Source organism: Oratosquilla oratoria, chromosome 20 (genome assembly GCF_046742065.1).
Source record: "Oratosquilla oratoria isolate Oo_2021 chromosome 20, ASM4674206v1, whole genome shotgun sequence".
Classification (NCBI taxonomy): domain Eukaryota; kingdom Metazoa; phylum Arthropoda; class Malacostraca; order Stomatopoda; family Squillidae; genus Oratosquilla; species Oratosquilla oratoria.
Window position 1 is genome coordinate 29,362,565 of NC_134796.1, and position 24,302 is coordinate 29,386,866.

General features: G+C 39.6%; 1 protein-coding gene across 1 annotated transcript in view; it reads right to left on the bottom strand.

Moving 5' to 3' along the window:
• Window positions 1–24,302, bottom strand: part of LOC143036430 (mucosa-associated lymphoid tissue lymphoma translocation protein 1-like) — a gene marked incomplete at its 5' end in the record, with an annotated part of 107,060 nt that overhangs the window by 68,866 nt on the left and 13,892 nt on the right. The window contains 2 exon segments of the mRNA XM_076203782.1: window positions 840–907; window positions 12,008–12,120. Coding sequence (XP_076059897.1) covers window positions 840–907; window positions 12,008–12,120 — 181 coding nt within the window.

Below are 24,302 nucleotides of genomic sequence, written 5' to 3' on the forward strand. Positions count from 1 at the left end.
AGACTGGTCTATAGAATGCTGGGCTTTCTGGTAGCTTGTTTGGTTTTAATATGGGTATTATATGCTCTAAGTTGATACTGCCTCAGTGGTGGATGGTGACTTAAACATAATCATTCTAGTATGAGCCTGCTCCCCCCCCAAAAAAAAAAAAAAAAAAAAAAAATCAACCATCACATAGAAGGCACCAAACACACCTTGATCTGCTCCACCCTAGTCATACCCAGAAAACAACACTAAACTTTTTCTTGAGTGACTCAGGGCCCATCCTGTGGCTGTTACCAGTTACATAGAAGTCATGGGTATTCCACAATCAAGATTTGGGCAAATGGTCTGATATATTGACATGTATTTCTTCACCCAGGAGGTCACTTGGAAAGGAACCATGGGTCTCCTGCAAGTGAGACCTAGGTCAGTCAGCCAGACAGTCCATTGCCCTTAGTTTCTCTCGCAGGAGATCCATGGCACCAAGATACCTGGCAACAGCCTCTGAATGTGCCTACCTTCAATATAAAGGGGAAGAAGCCTATTGGTATATAGATAGTAATCCACATTTTTTTTTTTTTTTATTGTATGTGTCTCTTCTTGGTATTCATTTGGTTTGTATCTTTGCTTAAGTTTTTTGTAGCACTTCTTATTCTTGTTCTACAAGTTTTATTATCTTTTTTATTTCTCATGTTTTTAGTGTGGTTATCACTAGTAATTGTGGTTGTGCTTCTTCTTTAGTCTTTTGGAATTTTACTGTCAGTTGTGGAAGATATGAAAATATTACAATGTGACTAAAAATATATGAATTTCTCACACATGATAAATCTAAACTGAAACATAATAAGAAAACATACTCATCTACAAAGTGTCGACACATGTCTGGTGTAATATAACAGAGATCAGGATTCCTTTCCAGAATCATCTGTAAAAAATATATATATATATATAAATACATATGCAAATATCTATATATCTATTCATATGTATGTATTTACCTAGTTGTATCTTATGGGAAGGGGAGCTATGCTCGTGGTGTCCCATATTTGTATATTGCAGTATCTAGTTTGCTCTTCAATTCATGTATGGTGTTTACACACATCATTATTTCATCCAATTTGTTCCAGATATACAACACTCTGTGTGGAAAGCTGTTCTTTTTCAGGTCTCTTCTATAACTGTCCTTTTTGAGTTTCTTTTCATGTCCTCTTGTATTTCTTTTATTCCAAATTAGTAAGTCTTCTCTATCAAGGTCACTTCTTTCTCTTCTTTGTTCCAGAATCGGTAATTCCAGCTTTGACAATCTCTTCACATATGACAGTTTTGAAAGTGTTAGGGCCATCTTTGTAATTGTTCTTTGGCTTCATTCAATTTTCCTTATATTGATTTTAGTACTGGGTGTCCATAGTGTTGCTGCATACTCCAGTCTTGGCCTTATCAGTGTGACTAGTATTTTCTTCACCATTTCTTCATCCAAGTAGGTAAAGGCCACCTTTATTGATTTTAGCAAGTTGTTTCTCCTACAATTTTATCTGTTTCTCAGGAGTCATGTCTTTTGTGAAAATTACTCCCAGGTCTTTTTCAGAACCCACTTTTACTTCCTTTGTTTCGATTTTAGTCCTGATATTCTTTTTTAACTTTTTCCAAATTCAATTATGCTACATTTCTTAATGTTAAAGTCCACTTCCCACTTCTGACTCCATTCCCAAACCCTGTTCAGATCTCTCTGTAGTGACTCACAGTCTGTTTCAGTACTTACTTTCCTCAGCAGTTTTGTGGCATCTGCAAAGAAGTTAATGTAACATTCTACATCCTCATCCATGTCATTTACATAAACAGCAAACATTATTAGAGCCAATACTGATCCCTGTTGGACACCACTAATCACTTCTTCCGAAGTAGAACTCTTATCGCTGAGCACTACTCTCATTTTTCTTCCATGCAAGAAATCCTCTATCCATTTCAATAGTTTCCTTGTATCCTTCCTATGGTTTCCAGTTTTCTTAATAATTTTTTGTGTGGTACTTTATCAAAAGCTTTTGGTAAATCTAGGAAAGCACAATCAGCCCATCCATCCCTTTCTTGTATTATATCTATTAGTCTTGAATAGAAACAGATCAAATTTGTGGCACACAACCTTCCCTGTCTGAATCCGAATTGTCTCAGATTCCATGTATTGTTCTCCTCTAGATGTTTTGTCCATCCATTTTTGATAACTATTTCACAAATTTTGGCTACTATACTTGTAAGGGAGACTGGTATGTAATTTGTTGGGTCTTCCTTGTTTCCCCCATTATATATAGGTATGGTATTGGCATTTTTCCAGTCTTCCAGTGTTTTTCCTTCTTTGAGTGAGCAGCTTATTACTTTATATACTTTGACTATTTGTTCATCTTTACATTCTTTTAGTATCCAGTTTGCAATTCCATCTGGGCCGTGCGATTTCCTGACATCAAGGTTCATTATTTGGTCCCTTATTTCTTTTCTTGTTACAATTATTTCTCTCATGGGGGGATCTCACTTTACTCCTTTCATCCTGATGCTGTATATTTTCTCTAGTGAACACAGACTTGAAGTGTTTGTTCATGACTTCTGACATTTCTATATCTTCTGTGTATTCTATATTCCCTTGGCATAATTTTATCATTTCCAGTTTGTTTTTTAGTTTACTGTTCACATATCTATAGAATAATTTTGGTTGGTCCTTACATTTTTCTATTGTCTTTTTTCCTCCCTACATACTTTTACACATCCATTCCTTAGATTGGTATATATTTGCCACTTTCCATTTTTTTTAATCAGTTTTCCATCTTTTCCAAGCTTTATCTCTTCTATTTTTTGTCTTACTGCACCTTCTGTTAAACCAGCACTTAATTTACACCTTTTCCTGTTTTTGTCTTGGTACATATTCATCCACTCCTTCATTATAGATTTCCTTCAAAATCATCCATTTCTCTTCCATTTGTGTCTCTTTATTGTAGAATTTTTCCCAACTTGCTTTTTGAAAGAACATTCTAAGTTTCCCAAAGACCATTTTGTTACACATCAGTCTTCCTTTTCTGTATTTCTCATTTCTCTCAATATACATTTCCTCTATTAGTTCAAACTCAAGCAGTATGTGGTCCCTCTTCCCAATTGGTGTCTTGTATTCAATTTTACCCTCAATTTCAGGCTCTGATGTAAATATTAAATCTAGTCTCGATGGCTCATTACTTCTATATCTGGTATTTTCTTTTACCCATTGTCACTGTATGTTCTATAGTCATGTCAAGTAATATATTTTCCCAAATGTCCTCTCCACCTTTCACTGTCATCTCTTCCCAACACATTTCTTTGCAGTTAAAATCTCCCATAAGTACTACATTTCCTCCATCCTTCAGCATCTCATTTAATGAATGCCTTGTATCTTCTAACAATTTAGAATAATCACTCTCTTTCCAAGAACTTGTTTTTGGGGGCACATAATTCACCACAAGCTTTCTACTTTTCATGTCACTATTTTCAACTCTTATCATGATCATTTCTACACTGCTTTCTCCATCTGTAAACTTCATCATATTTAATTTTTTTTTTTGTCAAAAACATGACTCCTCCACCCTGCTTTTCCTCTATTTTTCATCCAGTGATTATATATTCCTTGTCCAACACTATTTGGTGGTAGTGGACTCCCTAATTTCATCTCCACAATTTCCATTATATCTGATTTTTCTTCTAACAGATAATCATCTAGTTCATTTAATCCTGAGATCAAAACATCTATATTAGTATAAGTCATTTTTATTTTTTTTTCCTTCTCTACCTTGTTCTTTGTTCCTTTTGTTTCTTTTTCTTGAATATACCATTTTCTCAGCCTTATGACTAGTACTCTCCAATAGAACTCTTTATTTTCAGTCTCAGTTCTTCTCTTGTTTTTTCTTTAACTTCAGTTCTTTGAGTCTTCTCTCATTTCCTCATCATTTATTTCCTTTTTTATCCATATACTTTCAGTTTTCACTAACTGCCAACCTTCCTGCTTTTGCTAATACTTCTGCTACCATATGTGATCTTAGTGTGATCTTTAGAGGTTGATTTTTTTTTTAGCATTGTCACATTGTATGCACTTCTATTTCCTTTTCTGTTTCTTGCTCTTTGTCTGGTACTGCTTTCAGATTTTTTCTTGCTATTTCCTTCTCTTCTTTTTCTCTCAAGTACCTAACTAGGTTATGTTTTTCTTTTATACCATATACTACTAAGCACTTTTTTTGACCACTGTATATCTAACCCAATTTTCTTTCTCTTTAATTACTTGAATAACTGTGTCTTTGGTATTCTCGTACATCTGTTGTTGGATAATTTCTTTGAAAGCTATCTTTTGGCTTTCTTGGTCATTTTTCCATTCTTTTTTTATTTTCTGTAAGTCTTCCTCTCCTATATTTCCTGCAACCTTTTCAGTCACCACCTTAATTTGTTCATTCACCTCTTTATTTAAGGTCTCATTATTAGCGGTATTTTTGTTTTTCAGCTTTTAATTTTCACTTATTACTTTAATTCTTTTTTCAATTCACTTACCTCATTATTTACTTCTGTATTTTCTTTCTTTAAGTCCCTCACTTTTTTTTTTTAATTTCATTGTACTCATTCTTTAGATCCATAATCTCTTGATTTCATGAAATCTTCCTAAACCTCATCTCTTTTTCTATGTCTATAATTCTACTCAGTCATCTGTCATATTTATTAAATCCAGAAAAAATTTCATCTTCACTATACCTAAAATACCCAATGGTGTTTTGATGTTTTTGTTACACTTCTGTATTGTCCCAGTAGAGATCTCTGTTCTTCCAATGTTTACATTGGGCTCAACTCCATTGCCATTTTCTGGTCTGTTTTCATTCCTTTCCATTTTCTTCAATACTCACTATTTCCACTATATCAAACCATCTTGGGTATCCACAAATATTTTCCTTCCCATTTAATACAAACCAGGTTTTCTGTTATATTTATAGTTGAGAAGTTCCATTATTTCTAGGGAGCTCTACCTGAGACATCTTTACACTGTGATGATCAACGTGTGTATGGGTAATGCTATCACCTTACATGCACACACACTCACAACTCCCAGCCCATGAGAGTTGGAGTAATGACCCGCAGCACAGCGATATCAAAATTATTTCAGCATATGTATATATATATTCTATCAGACCTAACCCAACACGACTTCACCATGCATAAAATTTCACTTTTACATGAATAAGTAAGATAGCCAGCATTTGCCGAACATGACCATGATTCACAATAGTACAATTTGAATAGCCTGCCGGGTCGTGTTGTGTGGTAGTGTTTGGAGAGGGTCTGGTAACCTAACCTATTTGTTCCCATAGGACCTGTTATTTGCCCAACACAAATAATTATCCTGTACAACGGCTATGGAACCCAACACTTGTGTTCAGTGAGGTCTGACTGTATTTCAGCCTCTGAGAAACCAAATATGATTCTAGGACTGATTGCACAATCTTTTGACTTCAAAAGTCCATCTCTCATAAACAAGCTATATAAATCGTTAGTTTGTCCACATTTGGAATATGCTATTTCCATATAGTCACCAAATCTCATTAAAGACATTGACAGATTGGAAAAAGCACAACGGCAAGCCACAAAACTGACTAAAACATGAATCTGTTTTCCCTAAAAAAGCATAGACTCAGAGGTGACTTGATACAGGTTTTTAACCCCTTCCATACGGTGCCGCACATGTAGGCGTCATGGGGAGCGAGTGTATTCGCGAGGCTGCCATATCGGCGTCTTGAATATATTTATTGTAGTCGCCCCTCCATAATGACATTCTTTCTAATTCTTTTGTAATCGCATTTTCTATGGTTATCAAAATTCACGGGTGAAGAGAGAACGATCGATATAAGCGGTGACTATATTTTATGATGCGAGTATTATTACGACACGTCGTACGGCTGGCATTGGTTGCTGCCACCGAGATCTAAGTCCATGACGCCTACGTGTGCGGCACCGTATGGAAGGGGTTAAGGTTCTAAAGGGAATTGACATCAAAAGTGACAAAATTTTCACACTGAATGAGAATCAGACAAGAAACAATGGTCTCACACTGTCAGGAAATAGATTTAATTTGGAAGTGGGTAGAGACAACTTTGCCGTGTTATTAATGAGAGGAATAAACTTCCTGCAGAGGCAGTACAATGTAGTTCAGTTTGAATCTTTAAGAATCATTCAGATAAACACCTAAGCAAGATGTTGTCATTTACTTGATATTATTTGTTTTGTTATCATTTGTCCATTTATTATTAATTGCTTGATTCACATTTATTACTAGATATATGTCAATTTATTATTATTTACTATTTACCTGTTTGTCTATTAATTATACCCATGCATTTATTTTTTATTTCTTATTATTTATATCTTTATTTTTATTTTTTTCACATCCGACCTAGTTATAGACCAAAAGGTCTCCTGTCGGCATGCCCCGCCTTTATAATCCTTTGTAATATGTATGTATATATAAGTATATATATATATATATATATATATACAGACATATACCAAAGGCTTTTTCCCCCTACATGGGGGGGTAGCCACAAAGAAAAAGGCATAAAAACCACTCCCACCCATTCCATTTCCTATATATTCCACTCCCCTCCACCCTCCTCCCTCCCTCTTATCCTGGCACCTCCTGTATGACGGGTCATCCCTGCATCCTGTCCACTGCCCTGGGTCAGATGCAGTGTCACAAGACACAGCACATCCACAGCAAGGCAGCTTCATAAATTCGGCGACCCCTCCTCTCTGTCCCCTCATGCAGAAAAGGAGAGGACGGGGAGAAATCCCTTCGGCCTGTGTCAATTTTCTTCTCACACATACCTCCCCACCCCTCACCCACTCCCCCTCATGCATCATAGCATCATTTATACACAACCCCTCTCCATTCACCCCTATCTTCTGTCCTCTTCCATCCTTCCTCCACAGACATTCCTCTCTTTTGTAATGCCCCTTTCACCCATTCCATCCATCTCATCCTAGGACGCCCCCTCATATTCACTCCTTCCACCTCTGCCTTCCATACTTCTTTTACTAATCTTTCTTCACTCATTCTTTCCATGTGTCCAAACCATCCTAATACCCTTTCATCAACCCTATCTCCCAGTTCCCTTTCCACCCCTGTTCGCCTCCTCACCTCCTCATTTCTTACCTATCTCAGACATTTCATCTCAAACACATTCAAACTCCTTCTCTCTTCCTCTCTCATGTTCCATGTTTCTGCTCCATACAATGCTGTTGGTACAATCATATAACCTCCTCTTAGCATCCATTCCCAGATGTCTATTTCTCATTACACTTTTCAATCCAACAAGGCATTTACTCGCTTCTCTCAATCTACATTCTACCTCCACCTCCACTCCTCCCTTTCCTGTCACATTCGTACCCAAATATCTAAAATTATCCACTTCCTCCAGTCTTTCACCCTTAATGCTCACCTCCAGCCTGCTGTCACTCTCTCCCCTTGTACATCTCATCACCTTATGTTTACCCACATTTATCTTCAGCTTCCTTCTTTCACACACCTTCTCAAACTCTGTCACTAACTTCCTCAATCCCTCCTCTGATCCTGCTACAAGTGCAGTGTCGTCAGCAAACAACAACTGGCTCACCTCCCACTTTTCTCCATTTTCTTTAATCATCTCCAACCCCTGACCCATTACCCTTGCATTCACCTCTCGCACTACCCCATCCATGTAAAGATTGAACAGTCAGGGTGACATAACACATCCCTGACAAAGTCCCACCTTTACCTCAAAACATTCACTCTCTCCATTTCTAATCCTAACACAAGCTCTAATACTCTCATAAAAACTCTTGACTGATCTTAACAGCTTTCCTCCTATCCCATATATCTGCAGTACCTCCCACAGTGCCTTCCTGTCTACCCTGTCATAAGCCTTTTCCAGATCCATAAAAGTCCAAAAAACATCCTTACCTTTTCCTATAGCTTTCTCACATATCTGTCTTACCACAAAGATCTGATCTACACAACCCCTACCTGTCCGAAATCCGCACTATTCCTCACCAATTACTCCCTCTGTTCCTCTCCTAATCCTCTCAATCAAGACCCTCCCATACGCCTTCCCAACTACACTCTGAAACTACTACACTCACACTTGTCCCCCTTTCCCTTGTAAAGGGGAACTATACATGCACTCTTTCAGTCCTCCGGCACTCTACCCTCTCTCAAAGAAACATTAAACATTGACGAGTTAAACACCATATGAGGACGGAGCCTTTATTTGTACGTTTCGCTTATTACAGCTTTTTCAAGTACTTGAAAAAGCTGTAATAAGCAAAACGTCATACAAATAAAGGCTCCGTCCTCATATGGTGTTTAACTCGTCAATGTTTAATGTTTCTTTGAGAGAGGGTAGAGTGCCGGAGGACTGGAGGACTGCCTGTATAGTTCCGCTTTACAAAGGAAAGGGGGACAAGTGTGAGTGTAGTAGTTTCAGAGGGATCAGCTTGTTGAGTGTAGTTGGGAAGGCTTATCAATCTTGTCGGCAACTGCCACTTTCATGAAAACATTAAACAACCCCACCAGCCAGTCCACCATCACTGTACCTCCTTTCTTCAGACATTCTGCATGGCATCCATCCAGACCAGGTGCCTTACCTGCTCTAATCATCTTAACAGCTGCTTTCCCTTCATCCTTCCCTATTTCTCCTCCATTTTCCTCACTCATCACTCTCATTTTCTTAGCGCTTCCCAATGCAACTACCTTTCCCTCCCTTTCCTCCTTCACATTTAGCAATTCCCTAAAATACTCTGTCCACCTTCCTCTCACTGCCTTCTCTTCCATTATCATCTCTCCATCTGCACCTTTTACCTTTTCTTCTCTACTTGATTCGCCTCCTTTTTCTCTTTTAATTTCCTTCCAAAACATCTTTTTATTGCTTTCAAAATTTTCTGCCATACTCTTACCCCATTTCACATCTGCTCTCCTCTTTGCTTCCTTTATCTTATGCTTAGCTTCCTTTCTCTTTATTTTGTACCTCTCATACGATTCCCTCGTCCTAATTTGCAGCCAATCTATGAATGCCTGCTTCTTTTCTTCTACACATTTCTTTGCTTCCTCATTCCACCACTCACTACACTTCCTTCTTTTTCCTCCCACCCTCCTTGTTCCACACACCATCTTTGTACACCTTATGACTCCCTCCTTGAACCATCCCCATTCCTCCCTCCCACTCCTCTTTCAGTTTCTTCTTTAACTCACTCTTCTTTTTTTCCTCATTTAAGCAGTTCACTCTAAGTACCTCCCTAACTTCTGTCCTTTTCCTCTTTCTCCACTCTCATTTTACCTTCCACCAGAAAATTATCTGATATTCCCCCACTCTCTCCCCTTAGAATATGTATATCCTTAACTCTTCCTACCATACTCCTGGTCACCACTATATAGTCCATTAATGCTCTATCTGCCACCCTTCCATCCACCACTCTCTCCCATGTGTACTTATGCTTGACTTTCTTCTTAAATACTGTATTAGATATCATCAACTCTCTTTCAAGACACATCTCCAGCATCATTTCTCCACTACAATTTTTACTGGGAACTCCATACTTCCCAATCACTCCATCTATTGGCTCATTTCCTACCCTAGCATTAACCACTTCCATACGGTGACGCTTACGTAGGCGGCATGAGGAGCAAGTGGGTACTCAATGATGCCGACGTCGGCATCTTGATTATATTTATTGTAGTCGTACCTACGTAATTTCCATTCTCTCTAAACTGTCTTCATCAATTTTCTATGGTTATCAAAATACACAGGTGAAAGAGAACGAACTATTGAACACTGACTTTATTTTTTATAATGCGATTATGACGCAACATCGCACGTCCGGCAGCTAATGCTGCCAGATGTGCGATGTGTCCCGGAGTGAAGAGGTTAAGGTCTCCCAATACAACTACATTGACATTTCTCCCTAATCCCTCTATACAGTCATTTATATCTACCCAAAAAGCCTCCTTTCCTCTACGCTTTTCTCAATACCAGGTCCATACGCACTTACAAAAACCCACATCTCCCTTCCCAGCTTCACCTTCCACTCCACTACCCGCTTACTTATCTCTTCAATTACTAGTATAGCCACCCCTTCTCTCCCTCGTCCCCTCTTCACTCCTGAGTACTTCCCAGCTACACTCCCAAACTCACAGTTGCCCTTTCCTTTCATTTTAGTTTCACTCAAAGCCAGCACATCCATCTTTCTTCTCACAAACATACTGCCAATCTCTTCCCTCTTACTCTCATATGTACCACATCCAGGCACATTAAAAGACCCAAACCTTAGGGTACTGGTTGGAAAACTCCCAGACCATCTTATGCCTTTTCTTTTGTTTTTAGGAATGTCCCCTTTTGGGGCTACAGGTTGTAGGACTCCTAATCCCATCCCCAGTCCCTTTTTTGTCACCTTTTACGACTCAAGTGGGAAAAATTGGTGGTAGCCATCTCTTCCCCCACCACAGGGTCGGCAAAAACAGAAAATGAATACTCAGAGAAATGGTACAGGACAGCAACAAGGGGTTGGGGGACAGCATAACGGAGGGACAGTAGTAGTATAAAAGTGTCATCATTTCTCTATGAACAGAGTTTTCTTCTATCATAGACAAAATGATGTGTGGCTCTGGTCCGTAGGGGTGCCCCATATAGACCCTTAAGTATCAGCTGCATGCTACTTTGCCACAATAACATGCAGCCAATACCCCAGTTTAGTTTTTGTATATTAGAATAAAGCCTTTGACTCAGTAGAACAAATAGCAATACTAAATTTGCTATGCAAGCAAAGGTGCAAAGGAACAGATTGTAAGAGTTCTAGAAAAGATCTATGTGAAGAGTACAGCTGTAATTCACCTACATAAAGAGGCAAAAAAAGATCAAGATTGAGAAAGGAGTATGTTAAGACAATATAATTTCACCCAAATTATTTACAGCTTGATGGAAGAGATTTTCAGAAGGTTGAGTTGGGAAGAGAATGGTTTGAAGATTAATGGAGAATATTTTAACTACCTAAGATTTGTGGATAATATTACTATTATTTGAAAAAAAGCAAAAACTTGCATGATATGCTGAATGATCTGAACAAGTCTCAAAGTAGGTTTAAAAATGAATAAGAGTAAAACCAAAGTAATGTGCAACACAAAAGTTCAAAGTAAAGAGATTATATCGATGGTGTGAGTCTTGAAGAAGTTGAAGAGTATAATCATTTAGGTCAGATGGTGAAAAAGACTAAAGATATATATATATATATATATATATATATATATATATATATATATATATATATCACAACTAACACCACAGTCGGACAAAGAGGATTGCAGTTAGCAATCGAAATATAAAGTTTTGCTTACTCAACTCTTTCTTTCGCCTGACTGTGGTATTAGTTGTGATTCACAAATATCTTACTACATTTCTCACCAGTGATATATATAAATATAAATATAAATATATATATATATATACATATATATATATGTATGTATGTATGTATATAGGCCACTTCTAGCCCTGTACCACTATTCTTTTGAGAAAGCTTGTAGTGAAACTAGTCAAGAAAAAAGATGGATTATGACTCCAGTCTTTTTTCTTCCCATTCACTTCATATTAAGGTGAAGAACTTTATGATTTTCTATGGAACCAAGGGAGAGATTGGCCCAAAAGGAGGCTTGTTTGAGATGTAATTTGGTACTGAAGTTTGAACTAGAATATGTTAGACCCTATTGTGAAAGAGCTGTATCTTGATGCAATGTATTTAACCCAAGTGAAATGGCTGAGGGAGGGGCAATCTTTCATCCCTGAGGTGATGAAATGGGGGGTGGGGGAACGGGGTTGAAGTGAAGGTAAACTCAAACTTGGCCATTCCCCTTTTACATGGGAGAAGGCTATTGGTAAGTAATTATGTATGAAAACCTTGCCACAACTAACTCCAAATATAAGAAGATATTAGCCTGCAATACCATATCATATCATACCTGCTGTATAAAACTTAAGCTGATACACTGGTCTTCTTCAGCTGATGAAGCATCCACAGGCACCATGAATTCATCCTGTTGGCTTATACCGTGTCCACCATAGTAGAATACAACTGGCCATGTTTAGAGAACAAATCAGTACAATATACTTTTGGCTCAAATATACAATGTAATAGATATTTATAACACCCAGGATTTATCTCAAACTTCTAGCTTCTAAAACACCAACTCTATTATCTTATACATACATACATATACATATATATATATATATATATATATATATATATACATACACAGTGGTGCCTCTACTTACAAAATTAATTTGTTCTGGAAATCGTTTCGTTATGTGAAAATTTCGTAAGTAGAAACGCTTTTTACCCTATAAATGCCCTAATCGGTTCCAAGCCCCTTAAAAATCGGACATAATTTTTTTTTTTATAAATTACAAAAATGCATCAAAACCTGTAACAAATACATGTTAGAATTAAATTAATGCACAATAAACATAAAAATGAGAGTTGTACATAATGTAAAGAATAATTTTTTTTTTCTTTTTTGCATTTAATTTTTCTCTTGTTTTAATTGTTATTGTTGTCACCTTTCACCTTCTTTGGTTCAGGTTCACTCTCAGCAGTGGTTTTTGCCTGACGTTTTGTAAAAAATCGATCCAAGGTCGTTTGCTTTTGTCAGCTTTTAACAATCTTTCGAAAATGTGCAAGGCAAACATCATCATAGTGAGCGATAGCCCGACTACTGAACACTTTTTCTGGGTGATTCTTTTCAACAAATTCCAAAAGTTCAGAGAATTTTCCTAAAATGTCTTTTATTCGGGCTGTCGGAATAATGGCTGCCTCCTCTTCGTCTTTACTGAACTCCTCCTGCACTGCCGTGTGTTGCATCGCCTCCAACTCCCTCAGCTCCTCCGTCGAAAGCTCCTCGTGGTGCTCCTGAATCAACTCGTCGATGTCCTCGTCATTCACCTCAAGCCCCATGCACTTTCCCAGTGAAACAATTTCGTCAACTTCAGGCTCAACTTTACCCTCCGGCTCCACCTCGAACCCCTAAAAATCTCGTGGGGCAACAGCATCGGGCCACAGCTTTCTCCAAGCCGCATTAAGGGTACGCCTGGTCACCTCCTGCCAAGCCATGACGATTATCTTGAGGCAAACAACAATATCGAAGTGCTGCTTCCAAAACTCACGAAGGGTAAGCTGGGTGTTTTCAGTGATGTCGAAACACCTCTTGAACAAGTGTTTCATGTAGAGTTTCTTGAAGTTCGAAATGACTTGTTGGTCCATGGGCTGGAGGATAGAGGTGGTGTTAGGTGGGAGGTACAGCACCTTAATAAATGAGAACTCCTCCAAGATATCTTCGAGGCCGGGCGGGTGGGCAGGTCCATTATCGAGAATGAGGAGGCACTTGATGGGGAGATTGTTCTCCTCTAGGTACCTCTTAACAGCAGGGCCAAAAACCAAATTGACCCACTCAACAAAAAATTGTCTGGTAACCCAGGCCTTGGCATTGGCCCTCCATAGCACCTGAAGTTTTTCTTTTAATATTTTGTGGGCCTTAAATGCTCTGGGATTTTCGGAGTGGTACACCAGCATGGGCTTGATTTTACAATCCCCACTGGCATTGGCACAAAGGGCAAGTGTAAGGCGGTCCTTCATGGGCTTGTGGTCTGGCATTTTTTCTCTTCTACTGTGATGAAGGTACGGCAAGTAATCTTTTTCCAAAAAAGGCCAGTCTTGTAACAATTAAAAACTTGCTGTGCAATGTAGCCTTTATCGATCACCAATTGTTCAAATTTTCGCACAAATTCGTTGGCCGCTTTCTGGTCGGCGCTAGATGCCTCACCATGCCGAACAACAGAGTGAATTCCAGTCCTCCTTTTGAACTTCTCGAACCACCCACGCGATGCCTTAAACTCCTGGTGTGGTTCTTGCGCCGAAGTTCCCTCGCCTGCATCCATCTTTACGAGGTCATTAAAGATGGCGGTCGCCTTTTCGTAAATTATGGTCTCGGTCACTGCGTCTCCAGCTATCTCTTTATCCTTTATCCACACAAGTAACAACCTCTCCATCTCATTGTTCACTGCCGACCTCCTCTTCGAAATGACAGAGAGGCCTTTTGGAAGGAGTCGTAGCTTTTAGGGCTTCCTTTTGTTTTAATATCGTGCCGATCGTAGATGGATTACGGCCATATTCTTTGGCGAGATCAACCAAACGCATCCCTTTTTCATACTTTTCTATTATCTCTTGCTTTGTATGGACAAAACAACTCTCTTCTTCTTCTCACCACTTTTCTCCATCACTTTCTTGGGGCCTATAGTGAATAAAAGTTAATACACACACGTAAAGTTGCAATAAACACTAACAAAAGCTGACGAAAAAATGTTCGAACACTTCGTGCTTTACTGAATTTCGCTAGTGTGAGACTGAGGCTTCGGTGATTCTCGTGGGCCGACGGGAAAACGAAGAGGATTCTGGGTATACGCACATACACACAGAGGTCCCTCCTAGCCAATGGGATGCCAGGAAGATGCTGGGCAATAGCCAATGGCAGAGCAGCTCGGACGCGCCACTTTCAAACCAAGATACAGGATGCTACAAGTATGTTTACGTTCGATGGACTCTGGGAGCTGTGAGTAGCAGCGCGTATTTTGAAAATTTCGCCTTTCATATCCTGAAATTTCTTTCGTAACAAGAGGCAATATTTTTCCGAAGAAGTGTTTCGTAACCTGAAAATTTTGTATGTAGAGCCTTTCGTAAGTAGAGGTACCACTGTATATATGCATATGTATATATATGTATATATGTATATATGTATATATGTGTATATATATATATATATATATATATATATATATATATATATACATATATATATATACAGGGAGCTCCAAAAAAAATGTAGTTACTTTGATCGGCTATAATAAATCTGTTGGGGCGTGCACGGACTTTTCCTTTTCAGGTTACATAGTCAACTAGGTTCGATTTGTTAACATGTCTTTGTTTTTCTTGTTTTCCAGATTGTATGCAAAATGTACACGCTAGAGCAGAAGTTGAAAATCATCCAACTCTGGTATGAAACCAAGTCACCCGCAGAAGTCCGCCGTTGGTTCAACACACACCAGGGTCACAAATCTAAGTCTGAGTGTGCAGCACTTACAAATTTGAAAATACAGAGGATTGTATAGCATTTTGAAAAGTAGAAAACCCTGGATCACGTCCACCAGGGAAGAAGTGGCCGGCGACCGATCATCACTCCTGAGAAGAGGGAGCAAGTCCGTGAGTCTGTGGTTAGCAGTCCGAAGAAATCTTACCGAATCCATGCTCAAGAGCTGGCTCTCTCTCCAACTACACTTTTGAGAGTTATGAGGAAGGACCTGAAGCTGTTCCCATTTAGAATTTCAACTCACCATGTGCTGCAGCAACAGGACAAAGAGAAGAGAATCGAGATGTGTGACTGGCTGAATGAAAAGCTCGAGCAAACTCCAAACTGGCTCAATCACATTTGGTTTAGTGATGAAGCACACTTTCATCTTAATGGGGCTGTTAATAACCACAACAATGTGTTTTGGGGAGAAGAGAAGCCAGAAGAAATCAGTGAGAAGCGCCTCAAAGGTCTGAAGGTCACTGCATTTGTGGCGTTCAATGCAAAGCACGGTCTGCTGGGACCTTACTGGTTCGAGGAAAATGGGCGCACCGTTACCATCAACAGTGAACGTTATATCACCATTCTTGATCAGTTTCACGGTGACCTGACTCAGAAGCTAACCCAAGGACAGTTAAGGCTTGCTTGGTTCATGCAGGATGGTGCAAGACCTCATACAGCCCACGCATCATTGGATCATCTCAGGGGACTCTTCCGGAATCGTCTCATCAGCCTCAACACAGATCATGAGTGGGCCCCCCACAGCCTTGACTTAAATCCACTTGATTTCTGGTTCTGGGGAGCAGCAAAGGGGAAGGTCTATGCCAACAGACCTCAAACACAGGCTGATCTAAAGCAGAATGTGGCAGCTTATGTAGCTGAAGTTTCCGCTGAAACATGGAAAAGAGTTGGCCAGAATTTCTGCATCTGGGTGAAAGCATGTTTCAACAGAAATGGGGCTCATATCGAGCATGTGGACTACCAGAAGTTTGTTTGACTTTCAGACATAATCCAACCATATTGACTTTATGTATCTCACGTATTAAGCTTGTTATTCAAAGTCTGTCTGAATAAAGACCAATCAAACTAGTTACATCTTTTTTGGAGCTCCCTGTATATATATGTATATATATATATGTATATATATATGTATATATATGTGTATATATATTTTTTTTAAACAGAAATGTAGTAGCACATTTGTAAATTACACACAGGAACCCACAGTCAGAGAAAGAATAAACTTCGAATAAAGAAAAATCCTATATTTCGGCTATCAACTGTAGCCCTCTTATTCGAAGTTTATTCTTTATCCGACTGTGGGTTTCTGTGTGTATTATATATATATGTATATATAAATATATATATACATATATATGTATATATATATTTATATATATCTATATATATATATATATATATATATATATATATATAAATATTGTACAGCAGAGAATGTATTTAGGCTACTTCAACTTGTGATATTTTTGGGGGCACTCATGGATTTGGAGAAGGCAAATGATTGGGTTGACAGAACAATTTTGTGAAGTATGTTATAAAGATAAGTATATAAGTATATAAACATTGATTGGGGTATTTTTTTCTTCTACTTTTTTTTTTCTAATAATGGTAGAGTAGTTTGGGATGGTTAAAGAAAATGGAGAAAAATGGGAGATAAACCAGCTGTTGTTTGCAGATGACACTGCACTTGTAGCAGGATCAGAGGAGGGATTGAGGAAGTTAGTGACAGAGCTTGGGAAAGTGTGTGAAAGAAGGAAGTTGAAGATAAATATGGGTAAAAGTAAGGTGATGTGATGTACATGGGTAGAAAGGGGCAGCAGATTGCAAGTGAGTATTATGGGAGAGAGACTGGAGGAAGTGGATAGTTTTAGATACTTGGGTGTGAATGTGGCGGGAAAGGGAGGAGTGGAGGTGGAGATAGAACGTGGATTGAAGGAAGCGAGTAAATGCCTGGGGGATTAAAGAGTGTAATGAGAAATAGGCATTTGGAAAGGGATGTTAAGAGGAGATTGTATTTACCTAGTTGTATTTTACGGGAAGGTGAGCTACACTCGTATTCTCCTGCCTTTGTATCTCGCAGTGTCTAGTTTGCTCTCAAATTCATAAATGGTTTTTGCACACACTTATTTTTTCTTCCAGTTTGTTCCAAGTGTCCACCACTCTATGTGGAAAACTGTTCTTCTTCAGATCTCTTCTATAACTATGTTTTTTGAGTTTTTTTCCATGTCCTCTTGTGTTTCTCTTGTCCCAATTTAACAGGTCCTCTCTATTGAATATTTCTGTGCCCTTCATGATTCTATAGATGGTCAGTAAGTCACCTCTTTTCTTTGCTCCAGAGTCAGCAACTCCAATCTAGCCAGTCTCTTCTCATATGACAAATTTGAAAGTGCAGGAGCCATTTTTGTGGCTGCTCTCTCGATCCTTTCAATTTTCTTTATATTATTTTTGGTACTGGGTGGCCACAATGTTGCTGCCTATTCTAGTGTAGGCCTTATCAGTGTGACTAATATTTTTTTAATCATTTCTTTGTCCAAATATGTAAATGCCACTTTTATTGATCTTAGCAAGTTATAGGATTCTCCAACAATGGAAGAAAAGTGGGAGGTGAGCCAGCTGTTGTTTGCGGACGACACTGCGCTTGTGGCAGGATCGAAGGAGGGATTGAGGAAGTTGGTGACAGAGTTTGGGAGAGTGTGTGATAGAAGAAAGCTAATGATAAATGTGGGTAAAAGTAAGGTGATGAGATGTACAAGGGGTGAAAGTGGCAGTAGTCTGGAAGTGAGCATTAAGGAAGAGTGACTGGAGGAAGTGGATAGTTTTAGATACTTGGGTGCAAATGTGGCAGGAAAAGGTGGAGTGAAGGTAGAGGTAGAATGTAGATTGAGAGAAGCGAGTAAATGCCTTGGTGGATTAAAAAGTGTAATGAGGAATAGACATTTGGGAATGGATGCTAAGAGGAGACTATATGAAGGAGTGATTGTGCTAACAGTGTATGGGGCAGAAACATGGAACATAAGAGAGGAAGAGAGAAGGAGTTTGAATGTGTTTGAGATGAGGTGTCTGAGAAGTATGATGGGGGTTACTAGGCTGGATAGAGTGAGAAATGAGGAGGTGAGGAGGAGAACAGGGGTGGAAAGGGGGTTGTTAGGTAAGGTTGATGAAACTAAGTTGAGAGGGAAGGGCAAGTGTGAGTTTGTAATTGGGAGGTTCTCAGGAGTGAAGAGAGGATGAGGGAGAGAAGGGGTGGCTATACTAGTAAGTGAAGAGATAGGTATTTACCTAGTTGTATTGTACAGGAAGGGAGCTATGATCGTGGTGACCTGTCTTTGTATCTTTCAGCATCAAGTTTTGCACACACTGACAATGTTTCTTTATCTAAGTTGAGAGGGAAGGGCAAGTGTGAGTTTGTAATTGGGAGGTTCTCAGGAGTGAAGAGAGGATGAGGGAGAGAAGGGGTGGCTATACTAGTAAGTGAAGAGATAGGTATTTACCTAGTTGTATTGTACAGGAAGGGAGCTATGATCGTGGTGACCTGTCTTTGTATCTTTCAGCATCAAGTTTTGCACACACTGACAATGTTTCTTTATCTAAGGTAAATGTGTAGTGGAGTGGAAGGAGGTTTTTTCAAGGTTAATGTGGATGAAGGTGAAACTGGGAAAGGAGATGTGGGTTTTTGTAGGTGCATATGGGCCTGGTAGCGAGAAAACTGTAGAAGAAAGGGAGGCTTTTTGGATAGATTTAAATAAGTGCATAGAGGGATTAGGGAGGAATGTCAATGTAGTAGTATTGGGAGACCTTAATGCTAGGGTAGGAAATGAACCAATAGACAGAGTGGTTGGGAAATGTGGAGTACCAGGAAAGAATCATAGTGGAGAGTTGATGGCGATGTGTCTACAGAGTTGTTGATAGCAAATACAGTGTTTTGGAATAAAGTTAAGCATAAGTACACATGGGAGAGGGTGGTGGATGGAAGGGTGGTAGATAGAGTGTTAGTGGACTATGTAGTGGTAGATAGGAGCATAACAGGAAGTGTTAAGGATGTACATATGCTAAGGGGAGAGAGTGGGGGAATATCAGATATTTTTTTTGGTGGAAAGTAAGTTGAGAGTGGAGGATAGATGGAGAAAGAGGAAAAGGAGGACAGAAGCTAGGGAGGTGCTTAGAGTGAACTGCTTAAATGAGAAGGAAATGGAAAATGAATATAAGAAGAAGCTGGGAGAGGAGTGGGAGGGAGTGAAGGATAAAGTAGAGCTAGAAGTGGAGGAGGAATGGGGATGGTTCAAGGAGGGAGTCACAAGGTGTGCAAAGATGGTGTGTGGAACAAGAAGGACAGGAGGAAATAGAAGGAAGGGTAGTGAGTGGTGTGATGAGGAAACAAAGAAGGTTGTAGAAGAGAAAAAGCGAGCTTTCACAGATTGGTTACAAAATAGGACGAGGGTGTCATATGAGAGGTACAAAGAAAAGAGAAGAGAAGGAAAGCATAAGATAAAGGAGGCAAAGAGGAGAGATGTGAAATGGGGTAAGAGTATGACAGAAAATTTTGAAAGTAATAAAAAGATGTTTTGGAAAGAAATTAAGAGAGGAAGAGGAGGAGAATTAAGTAGAGAAGAAAAGGTAAAAGGTGCAGATGGAGAGATGGTAATGGAAAAGAAGTAAGAGGAAGATGGGCAGAGTATTTTAGGGATTGATAAATGTGAAGGATACGGAGGGAAAGGTAGTTGCAGTGGGAAGTGCTAAGAAAATGAGAGTGATGAGTGAGGAAAACGGAGGAGAAATAAGGAAGGATGAAGTGAAGGCAGTTGTTAAGATGATGAGAGCAAGTAAGGCACCTGGTCTGGATGGATGACATGCAGAATGTCTGACAAAAAGGAGGTACAGTGATGTTGGACTGGCTGATGAGGTTGTTTAATGTTTGTTTGAGACAAGGAAGAGTGCCAGAGGACTGGAGGAGTGCCTGTATAGCTCCACTTTACAAGGGAAAAGGGGACAAGTGTGAGTGTAGTAGTTTCAGAGGGATTAGCTTGTTAAGTGTAGTTGGGAAGGCTTATGGGAGGATCTTGATTGAGAGGATTAGGAGAGGAACAAAGGGAGTAATTGGTGAGGAACAGTGTGGATTTAGGACAGGTAGAGGTTGAGTAGATTAGATTTTTGTGGTAAGACAGATGTGAGAAAGCTATAGGAAAAGGTAAGGATGTTTTTTGGGCTTTTATGGATCTGGAAAAGGCTTATGACAGGGTAGACAGGAAGGCACTGTGAGAGGTTTTGCAGATATACGAGATAGGAGGAAAGCTTTTAGGAGCAGTCAAGAGTTTTTATGAGAGTAGTAGAGCGTGTGTCAGGATTAGAAATGGAGAGAGTGAATGGTTTGAGGTAAAGGTGGGACTTCATCAGGGATGTGTTATTTTGCCCTGGCTGTTCAACTTATACATGGATGGGGTGGTGCGAGAGGTAAATGTAAGGGTGGTGGGTCAGGGATTGGAGATGGTTAAAGAAAATGGAGAAAAGTGGGAGATAAACCAGCTGTTGTTTGTGGATGACACTTTGCTTGTAGCAGGATCAGAGGAGGGATTAAGAAAGTTAGTGACAGTTTGGGGGAGTGTGTGAAAGAAGTTGAAGATAAATGTGGGTAAAAGGTGATGAGATGTACAAGTGATGAAAGTGGCAGCAGACTGGAAGTGAGCCTTAAGGGAGAGAGACTGGAGGAAGTGGATAGTTTTAGGTACTTGGGTGCAAATGTGGCAGGAAAGGAAGGAGTAGAGGTGGAGGTGGAATATAGATTGAAAGAAGCGAGTAAGTGCCTTGGTGGATTAAAAAGTGTAATGAGAAATAGACATTTGGGAATGGATGCTAAGAGGAGATTTTATGAAGGAGCGATTGTACTGACAGCACTGTATGGGGCAGAAACATGGAACATAAGAGAGGAAGAGTTTGAATGTATTCATTTTACCTAGTTGTATTTTACGGGACGAGAGCTATGCTCATAGTGACCCGTTTTCATATCTCTCCGCATCCAGTTTATTCTTAAAATTGTGTATAGTTTTGGCATTCACTGTTTCTCCATTCAGTTTGTTCCAGACATCAATCACTCTATGTGGGAAGCTATTCTTTTTCAGGTCTCTTCTATATGTCCTTCGTTGGTTTCTTTTTGTGTCCTCTTGTTTCTCTTCTGTCCCACTTTAATAAGTCATCTCTATTGAGAATATCCATCCCTTTCATAATTCTGTAAATGGTCAATAAATCACCTCTTTCTCTTCTCTGTTCCAGTGTTGACAGATGTAATTTCTCCAATCTTTGTTCGTATGTCAAATTTGACAGTGTAGGTGCCATTTTTGCCGCTACTCTTTGGATTCTTTCTAATTTTCTTATGTTCTTCTTTGTGCTGGGTGACCACAATGTTATGGCATATTCTAGTTTAGGTCTTATCAATGCAACCACTATTTTTTTAACCATCTCCTCATCTATGTAGTCAAAGGCCACTTTCATTGATTTTAGTCATTTAAAAGTCTCTCCAAATAATTTATTGACATGTTTATCTGGTGTCAAGTCGCTTGAGATGATTACTCCCAGGACCTTTCAAAGGACTCCCAACCAAGTATTAGGTGAGTAAAAATCCAATAAATATAATGATTAATTACATTTTTGTGCATTTTTGTTTAGATTCGCTGAGGCGCCGCGAACTTTTGTCGAGCACTGTATATTGGTACTAAGTTTGCATCTTTCCAATCTTGCGATACCTTTCCTTCTTTGAGTGAGAAGTCTATTATCTTGTATAATTTGTCTGTCAGTTTGTCTATACACTTTCAGTATCCAATTTGCAATTCCATCTGGTCCATGCAATTTCCAGACATCTAGGTTTTTTATTTGATCTCTTATTTCTTTTTGTGTTACCTTTATTTCTTTCATTTTGGGTGACCTTCCTTGTTTCCTATCTTCCCAAAATTGTGAGCTCTCAGTTGTAAAAACTGACCTGAAATGTCTGATCATTACTTCTGCCATTTCTGTGTCATCTATATATTATCTCCTTCACACAATTTCACTATTTCGTGTTTATCCTTTACATACATACATATACCAAGGCTTTTTCCCTATTACAAGGGAGGTAGCCAAAAAGGAAAAGGCATAAAATCATTCCCACCCATTCCATCCCTGAATACACTCCACACCCCTCCACCCTCCCTCTTATCTTAGCACCTCCTGGATGACGGGTCATCCCTGCACCTTGTCCACAGCCCTGGATCAGAAGCAGTGTCGCAAGACACAGCACATCCACAGCAAGGCTGCTTCATTAAATCGGCGACCTCCCCCTCTCCGTCCCCCCATGCATAAAAGGTGAAGATGGGGAGAAATTCCTTCGGGCTGCGTCAAAATTTGTTCACACATACTACCTCACCCCCCATCCCCCCGCCCATTCCACCTCATGCATCACATCATCATCCATATACAACCATTCTCCATTCACCCCTGTCTTCTGTCCTCTCCCGTCCTTCCTCAACAGACATTCCCCTCTTCCCCAAAGCCCCCTTCACCCCATCCATCCACCTTGTCCTAGGACGTCCCTTCATGTTCACTCCCTCCACATCTGCCTTCCATACCTCTTTTACTAGTCGTTCTTCACTCATTCTTTCCATGTGTCCAAACCATCCTACTCTTTCATCAACCCTATCTCCCAACTCCCTTTCCACCCCTGTTCTTCTCCTCACCTCCTCATTTCTCACTCTATCTAGCCTAGTAACCCCCATCATACTTCTCAGACACCTCATCTCAAACACATTCAAATTCCTTCTCTCTTCCTCTCTTATGTTCCATGTTTCTGCCCCATACAGTGCTGTTGGCACAATCACTCCTTCATACAGTCTCCTCTTAGCATCCATTCCCAAATGTTTATTTCTCATTACACTCTTTAATCCACCAAGACATTTATTTGCTTTTCTCAATCTACATTCTACCTCCACCTTCACTCCACCTTTTCCTGCCACATTTGCACCCAAGTATCTAAAACTATCCACTTCCTCCAGTCGCTCTCCCTTAATGCTCATTTCCAGTCTACTGCCACTTTCACCCCTTGTACATCTCATCACCTTACTTTTACCCACATTTATCTTTAGCTTCCTTCTATCACATACTCTCCCAAACTCTGTCACCAACTTCCTCAGTCCCTCCTCCGATCCTGCCACAAGAGCAGTGTCGTAAGCAAACAACAGCTGGCTCACCTCCCACTTTTCTCCATTTTCTTTAACCATCTCCAATCCCTGACCCACTACACTTGCATTTACCTCTCACACTACCCCATCCATGTGTAAGTTGAACAGCCAGGGTGACATAACGCATCCTTAACGAAGTCCCACCTTTATCTCGAACCACTCACTCTCTCCATTTCTAATCCTGACACAAGCTCTACTACTCTCATAAAAACTCTTGACAGCTCCAAGTAGCTTTCCTCCTATCCCATATATCTGCATAACCTCCCACAGTGCCTTTCTGTCTACCCTATCGTAAGACTTTTCCAGATCCATAAAAGCTAAAAAAACATCCTTCCCCTTTCCTATAGCTTTCTCACATATTTGTCTTACCACAAAGATCTGAACTACACAACCTCTACCCATCCTAAATCCACACTGTTCCTCACCAATTATTCCCTCTGTTCCTCTCCTAATTCTCTCAATCAAGATCTTCCCATAAGCCTTCCCAACTACACTTAACAAGCTAATCCCTCTGAAACTACTACATTCACACTTGTTCCCTTTTCCCTTGTAAAGTGGAACTATACAGGCACTCCTCCAGTCCTCTGGCACTCTACCCTCTCTTAAACAAACATTAAATAAACTCACCAGCCAGTCCACCATCACTGTACCTCCTTTTTTTTTAGACATTCTGCATGGCATCCATCCAGACTAGGTGCCTTACCTGCTTTCATCATCTTAACAACTGCCTTCACTTCATCCTTCCTTATTTCTCCTCCATTTTCCTCACTCATCACTCTCATTTTCTTAGCACTTCCCACTGCAACTATCTTTCCCTCCCTATCCTCCTTCACATTTAGCAACTCCCTAAAATATTCTGCCCATCTTCCCCTTACTGCCTTCTCTTCCATTATAATCTCTCCATCTGCACCTTT